The sequence below is a fragment of the Antennarius striatus genome, chromosome 15 (genome assembly GCF_040054535.1).
Source record: "Antennarius striatus isolate MH-2024 chromosome 15, ASM4005453v1, whole genome shotgun sequence".
NCBI classification, from domain to species: domain Eukaryota; kingdom Metazoa; phylum Chordata; class Actinopteri; order Lophiiformes; family Antennariidae; genus Antennarius; species Antennarius striatus.
The window spans coordinates 19,204,972-19,218,295 of NC_090790.1; the positions used below are offsets into that span (position 1 = coordinate 19,204,972).

The 13,324-nt window shown below is 48.8% G+C and overlaps 2 protein-coding genes across 3 annotated transcripts; one reads left to right on the forward strand and one right to left on the reverse strand.

Moving 5' to 3' along the window:
* The first annotated feature begins 2,422 nt into the window (after positions 1-2,422).
* Positions 2,423-5,664, forward strand: klf4 (Kruppel like factor 4). Its single transcript, XM_068334192.1, has 4 exons — positions 2,423-2,944; positions 3,279-4,173; positions 4,441-4,611; positions 4,701-5,664. The coding sequence occupies exons 1-4, from the start codon at positions 2,864-2,866 to the stop codon at positions 4,874-4,876; spliced, it is 1,323 nt and encodes a 440-aa protein (XP_068190293.1). The 5' UTR covers positions 2,423-2,863; the 3' UTR covers positions 4,877-5,664.
* Positions 5,665-6,482: 818 nt separating this feature from the next.
* Positions 6,483-11,200, reverse strand: rad23b (RAD23 homolog B, nucleotide excision repair protein). 2 transcript variants are annotated; one of them, XM_068334194.1, is made up of 10 exons: positions 11,000-11,200; positions 10,371-10,452; positions 8,746-8,825; positions 8,438-8,649; positions 8,293-8,348; positions 7,732-7,859; positions 7,512-7,638; positions 7,297-7,424; positions 6,965-7,171; positions 6,483-6,846 (listed from the first exon to the last, which is right to left on the reverse strand). In XM_068334194.1, the coding sequence occupies exons 1-10, from the start codon at positions 11,063-11,065 to the stop codon at positions 6,733-6,735; spliced, it is 1,200 nt and encodes a 399-aa protein (XP_068190295.1). In that variant the 5' UTR covers positions 11,066-11,200; the 3' UTR covers positions 6,483-6,732. The 2 variants fall into 2 exon arrangements, with proteins under 2 accessions (XP_068190295.1, XP_068190296.1); XM_068334195.1 differs by lacking the exon at positions 10,371-10,452 and having other exon boundaries at positions 11,000-11,146.
* Between the last annotated feature and the right edge of the window lie 2,124 nt (positions 11,201-13,324).

Sequence of the window (13,324 nt, forward strand, 5' to 3'; positions counted from 1 at the left end):
GGAAATCTTGTAAGAGAAGGGGGCCGGCGCCGGGCGCTGTTACGTCATTGGTTAAAAATAACTGCCATATTTAAGGCTGTGGAGGAATCCCAGGGCAGGCAGAGGCTGGACAGCCTGCCGCCCGACAGGAGCTCGCTCTTCCTCCCAGGATCTTCCTCGCCGACGCCCCCCCCCCCCCTTCCTCTTCAAGTCCCATTTCGCTTCTCACTAACCCTCACCACCTACACCACATTTTCCTACCCCTTGTGAGGGGCCCGATGCTAAATTACAAGACGTGAGGAAAACTCATGGTGGTGGGGGGGTCTGGGCCGTTCTGGCCTGGTGGGGTCCGTCCAAACAAACCCGGACCATGACCGTCCCCACGTTTCCCCGGCCGCCACCCAGAGAGGAAAAGTAAAGAAAAGGGAAAAAGAAAGTAAATATTGTCATAAAAGTAAAACCAGAAGTGCTTCCTGAGACGGCGTCACTTCCTGTCTTACCATGTTACCTTGGCGACCCCTTTACCCATCGGGCGGGGCAGAGAATGCCGGCGGACTCCTGAATCCGCCGGGCGATTTTTAGTTAAGATCGGATCGATTGTAAACGACGTCAGAATCGACAAAACAAACAAACAAACAAACAAACAAACAAACAAACTAACAAACAGGAAGTGTTCATGACCGGGCAAGAAAGAGATGACTTGGTGTTTCCAAAGAATGAAAGTTATTTTCAATTACAAGAATCACCCGGAGGCCGGAGACGATCGGACGTCCGCGAGCTTCAGAGCCAATCGGATTCGTCGCAAAAAAAAAAAGAGTCAAAAACGTTGGAGATGTAAGTCGAGGACAAGACAAACAAGAGCGGAACAAACGTCCCACTGTTACAACATCAAACAATAAATCATAGGTCGCCCAACAGGATGCGAACTCTATTGACAGAGTTCTCAGGCTCGTTTTCACCCATCAGTCTTTTTTTTTTTTTGTTTGCCAACCCAAAGCGCCGTGCGTTCATGCAAATGAGCGAAGACACCGGCGCGCCGACAGCGCCTGTGTCCTGTTGGAGCGGGCGGCGTGTTTGTTGACATGCCCAACGGACGAGATCCTGATGCAGCAGGATCACCTGCCAGCCCAGTGTTTGCTCTCCTGAGCTCCTGAGTCAATCCGCTCATTGTGTCCGAACACGGGTTCTGGGTTCGGAACACACACACACACACACACACACACACACACGGTTCACTTCTGGACCTGTACTTATGAATAAAGACGGGTTGATTGTGTTGGATGTTTACAAACACGTGGAATTTCAGAATAAAAGCGCCGCCGTCCGACTAGGTAAGTCAACAATAAGATAACTAGAACCAGGGCAGTCAGAGGCTGCAACATCCTGCGACACCCCTGAATTCAAAATTTTACCCTGACCTACTTGCAAAAGTCAAAGATCAAAGCTAGTGCTCTGACCTACTGTCATTGATCAAAGCTTTGATCTATGGTCTTACTCACACTGGCCCTCTCCCTCGTCTTTCTATCTTATCCGGTTCCTGAGTGTACAAAAGTTTAAATTTGACCATGACCTACTTTTCTCGAGGTCAAGGTCATTATCTCATTTCCACCCCCTTTGTTGCCGTAGTAACGTGCTTTTTGTTTCATCTTTCTATCTGCAACGGTGGTGAAGATATTTGGTGGACCGTCGGACACACGAACACTGACATCACGAGACATTGCCGCTTTGAAACAAGATGTGATTATAGTTCGTATTCATTCTAGTCTGGAAAGGCCTGTAATGACATTTACCCACAATGCTTTGCACAACCCGTGAGAAGAATCACACAGTTTGAATGATTGATTGATTTAAAGGGGATTGTTGCGTCTTGGTGTCTGTGTGTGTGTGTGTGTTGGGGGGGGGGGTGATTATGACGTCACACTGTAGAAGTTTAAAGTCCTGCAGGCTGTCACGGGTTTATTGCCCTTCTTCTGTTATCATCCCTCTCTTTACTGTCCTACCTGCCCCACATTTTACTGTTGTACTTTGTCTGACGAGGGTTTTAGTCTCTGAATCGAACAAACTTGTTAATTTGTTCGTCACGTCGATATAAATAAAGTTATTTTTATTGATATCCTCGGTACTCGTCGTCTCCACACACACCAGCTAACACCTTCACAGCCACACCTGCAGCTAATGGAGCCGATGAAGCTAACGAAGCTAACGGAGTTAGCCAGGTGAGACCCCCCCCCCTACCTGCAGGTGACCCCTCCTCCTCCTCTTCCACGGCCACGCGCGCTGCTCCCATTCGTCCACGGGTCGCGGGTGGAAGGGGAGAGCCTCCACTGGTTGCTATGAACACAAACAAAACTCGTGCTGCTCGCCTCGCGCTGTTTTCAGCGCTTGTTGCCAGGGGCAACGTGGGCGTGTCCTGCCCCAGTGATTTAAGGATACCTCTCACGCGCTTCCCTCAGTCCAGCCCGCACGTCAACGAGGCGCGAGGGATTCCCCGCGCGTCGTCGTCCCGCTTCGAACCGCAAAAAAAAAAAAAACAACAACAAAAAACAACAACAACAACAACCCAAGCGTCGGATCGTCCCGCCCGGTCACCGGCGGCTCGTCGCCCGGGATTACCGGAAGATGAACCGGGAGGAGCTCGAACTTTAAACCCGGGGTAGGGGTGGTATCGCTCGGCTCCAAACCCGGAGCGGCTGCGTGCAAGAAGCGGCTCCGCGCACGGATTCCCACCGATGAGGTGCGGACCCAGAAAGTTCTGCTGATCCACCTGGACCTTAACGGACCGGCTGTTCCAGGAACCACCCCCACCCTCCCTCCTTGCCATTCCTCCCTCCTCGAGGATTTGGGATTTTCTCTTTATTCCAGGCAGCCTCCAAATGACGAGGAGATGGCTTTAGGTGGAACGCTCCTTCCATCCATCTCCACGTTCGCCAGCGGCCCCACAGTGAAGAGCAAACCCGTCAATCTAGTGAGTATTGGACTCCTTTCTTCACCATGTTGAAGCGACCCCCCCACCACCACCACCACCACCACCCCACACCGGGGTAACGACCGCGTTATCCGGTGCGCCTCTGGCCGGGGCGGCTGCTCCTGTTTCACCGGCGTGTAGCCTCGAACACACGGAGGGTGACTCCAGTTGCGTTTCTGCTGCTGTTGGAGATGTGTGTGTGTGTGTGTGTGTGTGTGTGTGTGTGTGTGTGTGTGTGTGTGTGTGTGTGTGTGTGTGTGTGTGTGTGTGTGTGTATTTTTATTTTCTTGCCTCACTAACATGTCTGACTTTCCTTCCTCCCCTCTTCTTCTAGAGATGGAAGGACGAGCTGTCCCTTCTTAAGAGACCCGGCGTGCCAAGCGAAGCCATCTGCTCGGACCCCACCGCCGCCGGCCCCCCCAGCCCCCCCATCATGTCCAAAAAGCACCCGGAACCCGACCTGGACCTGGACTACGACTTCATCCTGTCCAACTCGCTGCTGCAGCAGCAACAGCAGCATCAACAGCAACAGGAGGCGGACGCCGCCGCTACGGCCATGGCGTGCAGCTCGGCCCAGACCCTGTCGCCCTCCCCGGGTTCTTTCACCTCATCCTACCCCCTCCCCTCCCCTCAGGGCAACGCCGGCGAGCTGCTCTATACTATCCCAGACATAAGCGACGTCTCGCCCTCGGGCGGCTTTGTGGCCGAGCTCATGAGGCCCGAGTTGGACCCGGCGTACCTCCATCCCACCAGCCTCCACGGCAAGTTTGTGGTCAAGACAACAATGGACATGGGGGAGTACCCCCCAGGCGTGAGCGTAAGCAAGGCCTGTGTTAATGCTGCGTCCGAGCCCGCTCCTTCCCGCGTCTCACCGTCCTTTACGTGTCACAGGATAAAGCAGGAGAACCCCAGTAACTGCCCCGTCTCGCAGCCCCTAGACCTTCAGCTGGCTGGGGTAAACTCTCGGGGCCGGGGGGGCCACCAGCAGTGCCCCGGCCACCTGGAGCCGCACGGCTTCCCCGGTGGAGGGCGAGCCGTGGCCGGCGGCCGGTTATCGTCTTCGTCCTCCCTCTCCCCAGATCACCCTCTGGGACGGGACCACCCCGGGGTCCTGGGGCACCCCCACACTCAGATGGCGCTACCTCCTCCTCCACCCCCACAGGGGTACCACCACAGCTCCCCACAGGGGTACGCCTCCTACCCCCAGACGTCCTCCCTGCAGTACCAAGGTGGGTGGGCAGAAGTGTTTGTGTGTCTAAGCTTCCTTTAAAACACGCAAATGAAAACCGCAAAAGAAAAATAATGTTCAAATAAATCAAGTTTGAGTAAAAGGGATTGGAACCAACAACCATCAGCGCAAATAAATTGAGATTTAAAACTGTTTTTACGCTAAATCTTTACCAAAGAATAGGTTTTTCGCATTTTTGATAAACTTTTTCAAGACTCGACGAGGTAAAAAAAAGGTGTGACCCGTTGTGACCTTTTGACCCCCACAGAGCCCCTCATGATCTCTGGCGGGGACTGTCTACCCGAGGAACCCAAGCCCAAGCGCGGCCGGCGCTCCTGGCCGAGGAAGAGGGTGGCGACGCACACGTGCGACTACGTTGGCTGTGGGAAAACCTACACCAAGAGCTCGCACCTGAAGGCGCATCACCGCACGCACACAGGTAAGTAGCCATGGACTAGCTAGGACCGGACATGGGGGTGGGGGGTGGGGGCAGGAAGGTGGGAACTAACCCTGTTGTTTCCATTAAAGGGGAGAAGCCCTACCACTGCGACTGGGAGGGCTGCGGTTGGAAGTTCGCGCGTTCGGACGAACTCACGCGCCACTACAGGAAACACACGGGCCACCGGCCGTTCCAGTGTCAGAAATGCGATCGGGCGTTCTCCAGGTCGGACCACCTCGCCCTACATATGAAGAGACATTTATGAGGCACCTGGGGGGAGGGGGAGGGCAACGGAATGGAGAAACAAACTAGCAACCTTTTTTTTTTTTGCCTTCGAGACAAGCTGTGACGTTCACGGCAGCAAGAACGCGACTCCGTTCCACAGGCGAAGCGACAAGACTTTTTTTAAAGACTGGGTTGTAAACTTTTTTTACAAAAAAGGGACCAAACTGGAATTTGTCTTATTTAACCGACAAAACTTGGGAGGACCAGGTGCCATCAGCTTTTAACTGGAACTATTTTTTCTTGTTTGTCAGGGAGCAGCAGACAAAACATCTCCAGAACCTTCTACCAGCAGGCCAACGAAACACTGTCCAAATACTGTAGCCACAAATACAACTATATTTATACATTTCTCCTGCCATTCCATTAATTTCAGGTACATTAAGTTATACAGAAAGGTGCTCAGTGACTCTGAATAGGTACCAAAGATTAAGGGAAGTCTAGAAATGGGTGAAACCATGAAAAAAGTGCCATAAGGTGTGTTTCCTAGAAACATCTCTTCCACAATCTCATGAAAAATCAGGTGAACCTCTTCACTGACAACCGGTGATGGCAATCTTCAGTGCACTGCAGCTGCAAAGTGCAATAATTTATACGAGACATTCATATTTTTGTAATGAATGAGTGAACTCTGAACAAAGATTTTTTTTTTTGTTTATAGCCAAAAAAATATGTAATATAATCTTGAATTTTGTAAATTTGTGAATAAAAAAAAAAAAGCTTTGCTATTGTTTTGTATTTCGCATTATAATAAAAATGTATTTGAAATAAGTCGGCCGTCGCGATCCTTCTCTTGAAATCTAACACAAGCGCGGCTCCAGACATGGAATGGCTGCAGGCCAGCAGTTTAAAGGGCTTTTCTTTAAAAAAGACGCTCCTACAATGACCCGTTTCCGCGGGGTTCTCTTTCCACCTGTCACCGGGGAAGAATGGCGAGGACAATTCCAGGCTGACACCAATCCTAACGGCCATTCTGAGCCGAATAAAGCTGTCGATGATGAAACAGGAAGATAAGAGTCCAGCTCTTCTGATTATGAATTGTCCGATGGCGTTTGCACCAAGTAACTGAACACTGACTGAGAAGAACCAGAGGTGACGTCCTGCAGTCGCAAACAGGTTAAGGATTTTAAATCATTACGTCTTTTCAATGTGAACATGTTTCCCAGGGTTCATTTTTAAATAACTACAACTTTTTTTTAAATCAACACAAACCTACAGGAGTCCAGCTGGTGTTAAACATTTTTAACTCAGCTGGTTAAAGAGGAAACACTTCAGTATCAGAACCTGAATCAACACTAACTGGTTCTGTTGGGCTCAGGTGTAGCTTGACTCAGGTAAAGGGAGGCTGGTGCTCTGAAGACCATGTTGTGGATTACACCGCCCCCTACAGGCGAGTCACAGCACACACCCGCCCCACCTCAGACTTGATTCCTCCTTTTCTTTCTACTCCGATTCCTGTTTTCTATACGTATGTAAATGGTTAACACGTTAACGTTTCCTGGCGTTAAGGATGTGTTCAGAGTTCCGCACGCCAAAAAACACCATTACCCCGACGGCGTTAAAAAAAAAAACAGCAGCACACACGTCAGTTCTGATGCAACGTTATTGAACTTTAATTTTTCCTCCATTCCAATCCGATCAAAAACAAAAAAAGAACAACCTGTCATTGTACACCTGTTGTTGATGATCCAGTGTTATTAAGAAAAGTGAATTTGGGATTATTAAATAGTGTTTTATTGGAATTGTAAAAGGCTTGTTTTACACATATATTCATTATTAACAATCAAAACACGGAGGGAGAAAATAAGAAAAAAAGTCAAAATGAAGGAGGATTCTTTTTTAATCGTCGTCAAAGTTCTGCTGTAAAAGGAAGTTCGCGGCCAAGTTCTCGTTCTTCTCGCAAGCGAAGTACGCTTGTATAACAAGCCCCTCCGGGAATCCTAAGGCCTTTAGCTGCAAGGAGATCAACAAGAGTTTGGAATTAGACCAGCGACACTGAAAAGTCGAGCAGAATTTGTTCAGTGTGATGATGGTGAAGATCAAGATGAAGGTTAGTGTCGCTCCTCCTCACCCTCTCGATCGCTTCTTTCTCCTGTGGCGTGATCTGGATGAAACTCTCGGCAGGTGTGTTACCTGCCATCCCTCTGACTCCGCCTCCTCCTCCTCCTGCCCCTCCCCCACCACCACCTCCTCCTCCTCCTCCTCCGCCTATGGGCACAGCCTCTGGGATTGGTTCATTCAGCATCTGGATGAACTGCTGTTGGTTGTTGCTAATCTCCTGCAGTAAAACAAACACGCAGATCAAAAAATAATAATCCCCGACATTTTAAATTGTTTCCTAAAGGTTGTCTTAAGCTCCGCCCCCTTCAGTTTAAAATGGGTGTGGTTCCTGAAGGGCTTCACCTGCAGCAGCTCCGGGTTCTCCCGGCCGATCTCCTGCAGCAGGGCGGGAAGCAGGGCAGCGTTCTGCCGGATCAGCTGCTGCATCACCTGGAACTGGGGCTGATTGGCCAGGAAGCTCAAGGGGTTAACTGAAAGAGCCAATCAGAGAGGTCCGTGAAGGAAAACGAAAGAGAAAAAACAACTGAAGAGGCTGCAGGACGGTTCGGGTCGCTTACCACCACCAGTGCCTGAAGAACCGGTGTTAGCAGGGACGCTAACGCCGCCTGCTGGTGGAGCAGGAGCGACGCTCGCCGGAGGCGGCGGCGCCGCATCCGATCCAGCCACGCCTCTGTCCGGGATGCCCTGTGGGGGGAATAATAATAATAATGAAGACGACACGGCTCAACTTGTGTGACGTTTCGAGCACGGCGATCACCCAGACGGCATCAGACTCACCATCAGCAGGTACTCCACGGCTCTGTCCGGGTTGTTGAAGCTCGCCCTCAGGGCGGACACCACCTGCTCCCTCTCGTAGCCCATGAGCATCATCTCGTTCACCATGGCGTCGTACGACGGGCCTGTGACTGACGGAGGCGGGAGGTCGTCAGTACTGGTTTGAGTGTCGTGGGCCACATTCTCCATTGTTTTATTTAAAAGGTATTAATGGGTGTGATGTACATGTGTTTGTATTTGACTATGTTTTATAGTGAATATTAATCATCAGTTTCTTTGTATTTTATCTAATGTCTTGTTTTTTATATCTGGACTTTGAGTTTGTAATAAAGTTTCTGCTTTCAAAAGATTCTGCGACGACAAAGACAATTCTGTCCCATAAACACTGAATTCACACCAACGGCTACACGTGATTAAAAGATTAAAAATCTGATCGATCGTTAACGCGGCGCTCTGAGCCAATCGGGTATTAATATTCCCAAGAACCACAGCGGATCCATACGATTCACTCGGTCTGTATTTTCGTGCAGGTTAAGGTGAAAGACGAACAGCAGGGGGCGTTACCCAGAGCTGAGACGGCCTCGTCGATCAGGTTGGTGTTGGTGGAGACCTCAGTCCGTCTGCGAGAAGGGGGGGTGAGACAACAGGTGAGGCATGGCCGCCGCATAACGTGTCAAAGCGCCACACGAAAACACGGATCCGTCCCTACCTGTCGGGGGCGGGGTCAGGGGTGGGACCTCCAGCGGCGGCCACCTCCTGTCTCTCCTCTGGTTTGTCCACTGAGGGGGCGGGCTCTGTGGAGTTTTCAGAGCCGGACGACGAGGCGGGACGTGTGACGGGGGGTGCTGCTGCTAGCGGTGTGGCAGGGGGAGCGGCGCTGGGGGCCGGGGGTGCCGGTGCAGGCTGTGGGGCGGCTTTAGGCTGAGACAGGAAAGAAAACAGAGTTGGGTGTGATGTGTGACAAAAACACCAACAACAAAACCTCCAATTTCATAAAGCTGGAGGTATTTTCCAAACCTTTGTTGCCATGACGACCACAAAGTTCTTCTCATTGATTTGGTATTCTTTGAGGGCCGTGTCATCGTTGAGGATTTTACCTGGAAGAAGCAGAAGAACGTTGTTTACGACAGCTAGACCTGCACGACGCCGACAACAACGGCTGCATCTGATGTTCTGGTGGAGGGGGTGGGAGTTGGGGTGGGGTGGGGGTGGGGGGTCGTCTAGGAGATAAACACCTGCTCCTGCTAACATACCCTTCTGATAACAGGGGACAGAGGTGAACCTACGCAGCAGCGTACGAACACAGACGGACCAACAACACGATTTATCGATGAGCAGCGGCAGGAAGTGACCGCAGTCATTTCTAATGTGTTCACTTTGTGGTGATTTGTCTTCATTTCTCCATCTGTACTTTAAAAAGTCATATTCGAACGTGTGTGTCGTCTTTGACTAACTAAACGAACAGTAATAAACATTTAAAGATGTAATTTTCAAGTCTATTACTTCTGTCACCCTCCTGCAGCGGCATCGCCTGATTTCAAATGAATCTAAATCAGCTGCTTTTTTGTTTTTTCACTGTTTGTCTTTTTTAATCATACTTTTAAATATCAAATTTATTTTTCATGAAATAACATTTTCCTGGCCTTCTATTGGTCGCAGCATCAAACGCGTGTCATCCGACCGATGAGATGAAACGAGCTACTTCTTATTCAGCCATAAAGTTCACCGGAGGTCGCATGACTGATGCAATATCCTGTTTACCCAAACTCTTCCCTTCAGAATAAAAGTCACCTGATATTTTAGAGCACAATAATTATCTGACAGAAGACAGCAGCTTGAAAATTAGATTCATTAGAGGATTTCTAACATTAAATCATTCTTTATTTAATGATTAATGTAATGTTTCTTTTTTATTTATTTTGGGGTTATAAACGATTGTATGCACCAGCAGCTTCCAGCCCTGGGGGGTGAGTCTATCTCTCACGATTAACATCTCTAAGAGCTTTTACTTTCCATCTTTGTTCCAACTTTTCTCGATGAAAGAACATTAAAAAAAAAAAAAAGCTCCTTCAGAACTTCATAACAAGGGATCAAGAAACAACCAAACTTCAGGACGGCAACAAATCATCACGATCACCATTCATTCAGAAAATAAACCCTACAACAGATGAAAATGTAATTCTGTCACAGACGTCACCAAGAAAGTGGACAAACTAATTCTGAGCCATCTATTCGGCCTTTTTTCGGTGTTAGACTGAATTGGACATGGAACAGAAACGGGTTTGAAGGCAGCAGGTCGTCTCCACTGCTGCATGGATCGTTTTAAACCCGTCCCGTCTTGCCAAGCATCTGTGAAGACAGCGACCCTGGTTCTGCCTGCCAACGCCTGACAAGAAGGGGGTTTCAGCTTTCCGACTGGAGCAGCCTGCCAAGCGCCTTCCTGAACACAACATGAACAACAACATCCAGCGAAACCATCTGCATGCATTTCCTTGTGTTGGGAGGCAATCTGCAGTAAAACACTGCTCAACTGGGGAAAATCCACGCAATGCAGAAGATGACTGCAAAAGGGGAGGAAGGAGGGAAGGAAGGCAGACTCATCAATGGGAGGACAGAAGGATAGAAAACATGCTGTCACGTACCAGCATATATCAATTTCTGGAAAGAAACCGAGAAATTGTCCTTTCCTTTCTCCTCTTCGATCCTCTCTTTTAATGTTTTCACCTGTAGGAAAAGATGTGTTGGGGGGTTTACCTTTCTTTTATTCTTGTGTTGAGATATAATACTTGTGACGTCAGCCATTACGGAAGAGAGTAAAAACAAAGCTAACAGTTAGCTTCATCAAAGCACTGTCGCAGAAGGCATGAATGAATCCCACGCTCACAGAATAAAGAAGTTTATTACCTAAAGTCTAAGCTTTTACCGTTAAATGTTTCTTTTTATGGTGTGTGTTTAATTTAATTAGGTAAGAAATAAACAGACTCCTTTAGCGCTAGCTAAACGCGGACTACTCAAAAGTGAAAGACGGGCTCCGTCTAAATACCGGCACTAAAAGTATTCGCGCTTTCTGATTTTTCTCACGTCGCGGTTGAAATATTCAAAATACATTATTAACCGTTAGCTTCTCCATCTAAAACACGTTTTTAATATTTACACGGTCCGATCTTTTAGCTGGTTTAGCTGCAGACGTTAAGCTAGCGCAACGAGCCGCTCCAGTATATAGCCGCTACCCACTCCCACTCCTTCCTGCCAGACATGTTTCAACTCTCACCGTCTCTTCTTCGTCGATTTCGATTTTGAACGTCTGCTGCTGCAGGGTTTTTAAAGTTATCTGCATTTTGCCAAGCTCTTCGCCCCCTCTTCCTGTTCAGTCGTTGCAGGTCCAACTTCAAAGTATCCTCGATGAATTTGCTGGCTCATTACAAACTGTCAGCCGCCATGGCGTTTCGCTTTTCTTCTTCTGTTGGCTGTATTCGTGCAGCAGCGCCCCCTGGTGGTGGGGGGTCCGGTATCGATGAGAGCAGCGCCCCCAGTGGCGGGTCGAGACATGTTAGGTATTCATGCAACAGCGCCTCTAGTGGTGACCCTGGGATGTCACATATCCGCGCAGCAGCGCCCCTGGTGGCCGATTAAGGCACACCAAGTATTCATTTAGAAGCGCCCCTGGTGGCGATTCGAGGGACGTCTAATATTAACACGGAAATGACCAAATTTCAGCTTTTTGTCGTGCTGGTTGCAGCTTTAACGAATAATCAACGATGCAGAACATTTTTATTAATTAAATCAGCATCCGTGTTTTTATTCCATCTTTTAACCAATCGATTTAGTCGTCCGATTTTTAGTTGTCTCATATTCAAGTTCCAACAGGCCGCTATGCAGAAACCAGTCGACTCCACTTTTTGGAGTGGATTTAGATTAACGGATTTTTTTCCCCCCGCAATATTGCACAATATTGTTTGTTTATTTGTTTGTGCCAGTTATGCTTAATCTACTGGACAAATAACAAAGATAGAAGAAGAGAGTGTTGGAGTGAAGCATCCATAATTTATTTACCTTTCTCACCCCCTGTCATGCGAAGCCCATGCCCAACAACCTGTGGGGAAATCTGCAAGAACCCTTTTGTCACAGATAGGCATCAGGAATCACAACGGGTTGTTCAGTTTAGGAACAAACTCCACCAGCACAACAGGAAACACTGACTCTCCTGGAATATCTGTTCAGATGCCAGTTGGTGTTTTCGTGGTGAAAGAATCTGACTGTTGGAGAAGAGACCTTTTGGAGTTGAGCTGAAGTTTCAACAGGTTCTTAGCCCTGCAGGCGTGGAGAAATGTTTACCCCCCCCCCCACTTCAGTATTCCAAGGCTTATCGCCGTTTATCTCTTTTATCTCATTCCTTCTCATGTTGCCCAGCTCTGACATTGAAAGGTGGAGATAATACACTGAGGCCGAATGTTGCATTGCTCCCATCCCAGCTCACCCATCCTGTTATCACTCGCATTCTATTTCCAGAAAGACCTGAATGAGGTTGTTTTATCTGCTTCTCCCCTCCTCCGTCCTTCTACCACTCAGTCTTCTTCCATCCTTTCTTCTCTCTCTTTCCACTCAGTCTTCTCTCCATCTCTTATTATGACAGGAGCAGTGCCCTCGCTTGCCTTGGCCCGACCTCGCTCTCATCAAGCATTCCTTATGTCGCTCCACTCAGCAGCAGCCCTGTCCTCCTATAAACCCTCCAGACGGTTGATGTGGCTCCTGCTCCGGTCTCCAGGGGTCGTCAGTCTGCCGTTGGGCCCCCCACCACCCTCCTCTGAAGTGGTAGGGCCACGGAGATTACATCCTGATCCTTGGTGACTTGGAGATATTTTAAGGAGATGATGTTAGACGTGTGAAATAAAGATTCGGCCGTTTTAAAATAGGCTGGAGAGGAGACGCTCCGGACACGTCTGGAATTGAGGGAGATAAGTTTCCACATGCCGTTTCTCAGACAGGGTGAACTCCAATCCGATGATCTCAATGTCTTGTGGTCGTCATTGTTCAAGAGCTGCAGCATTTCAGCGGCCGTCCATTGCAGAGTCACACACACACACACACACACACACACACTCAGGACTGACATTTGCAGGGTTTGTGGTTTTGGTCAGCTGAGCTGTTGCAGGGTGTGGAGCAGGCTGGAGAGAGAGAGCAGCAGAAGGGTGGACGAGCAAAGGCCGCTGAGATGCCTTCTCAGCCCCGAGCTATTTCCTGTGGACAAGCTGGCGGGACTATTATTGGTTGCTTCAAGGTCTCTGTGGACACGTTACAAAGGAAATCCGATGTCTCTGAAAGGGGAAACAAGTTGCACAAAACCTCGAATGGATAACACAATACATCATTAAAGTTAAAGGGGAATAATTATATTTGTCCAAGTTTTCACCTCAAAAATAATCTGAAAATTGTCTCCATGTTGGACAATTGGTCCAACATTACCGTCATGTTGGAAATAGTCCTGATGTTGAGGAAAGTCGTTGTTGGTCAAAATGTCCCCTTAGTTTCCATCATAAACCAAGTAGGAAATGTTTGTTTTAGTTCATCCACTGACAGTGGAGATGTTCTAGAAGTA

Excerpts from the sequence above, each read along its gene's own strand:
- rad23b (XM_068334194.1), bottom strand. The coding sequence starts at position 11,065 with ATGCAGATAACTTTAAAAACCCTGCAGCAGCAGACGTTCAAAATCGAA. Across the intron at positions 8,826-10,370 it reads CCAGAAATTGATATATGCTG|GTAAAATCCTCAACGATGAC; the intron begins GTACGTGACAGC and ends TGCTTCTTCCAG. Across the intron at positions 8,650-8,745 it reads TGGTCGTCATGGCAACAAAG|CCTAAAGCCGCCCCACAGCC; the intron begins GTTTGGAAAATA and ends TTCCTGTCTCAG.
- klf4 (XM_068334192.1), top strand. The coding sequence starts at position 2,864 with ATGGCTTTAGGTGGAACGCTCCTTCCATCCATCTCCACGTTCGCCAGC. Across the intron at positions 2,945-3,278 it reads AGAGCAAACCCGTCAATCTA|AGATGGAAGGACGAGCTGTC; the intron begins GTGAGTATTGGA and ends CTCTTCTTCTAG. Across the intron at positions 4,174-4,440 it reads GTCCTCCCTGCAGTACCAAG|AGCCCCTCATGATCTCTGGC; the intron begins GTGGGTGGGCAG and ends TGACCCCCACAG.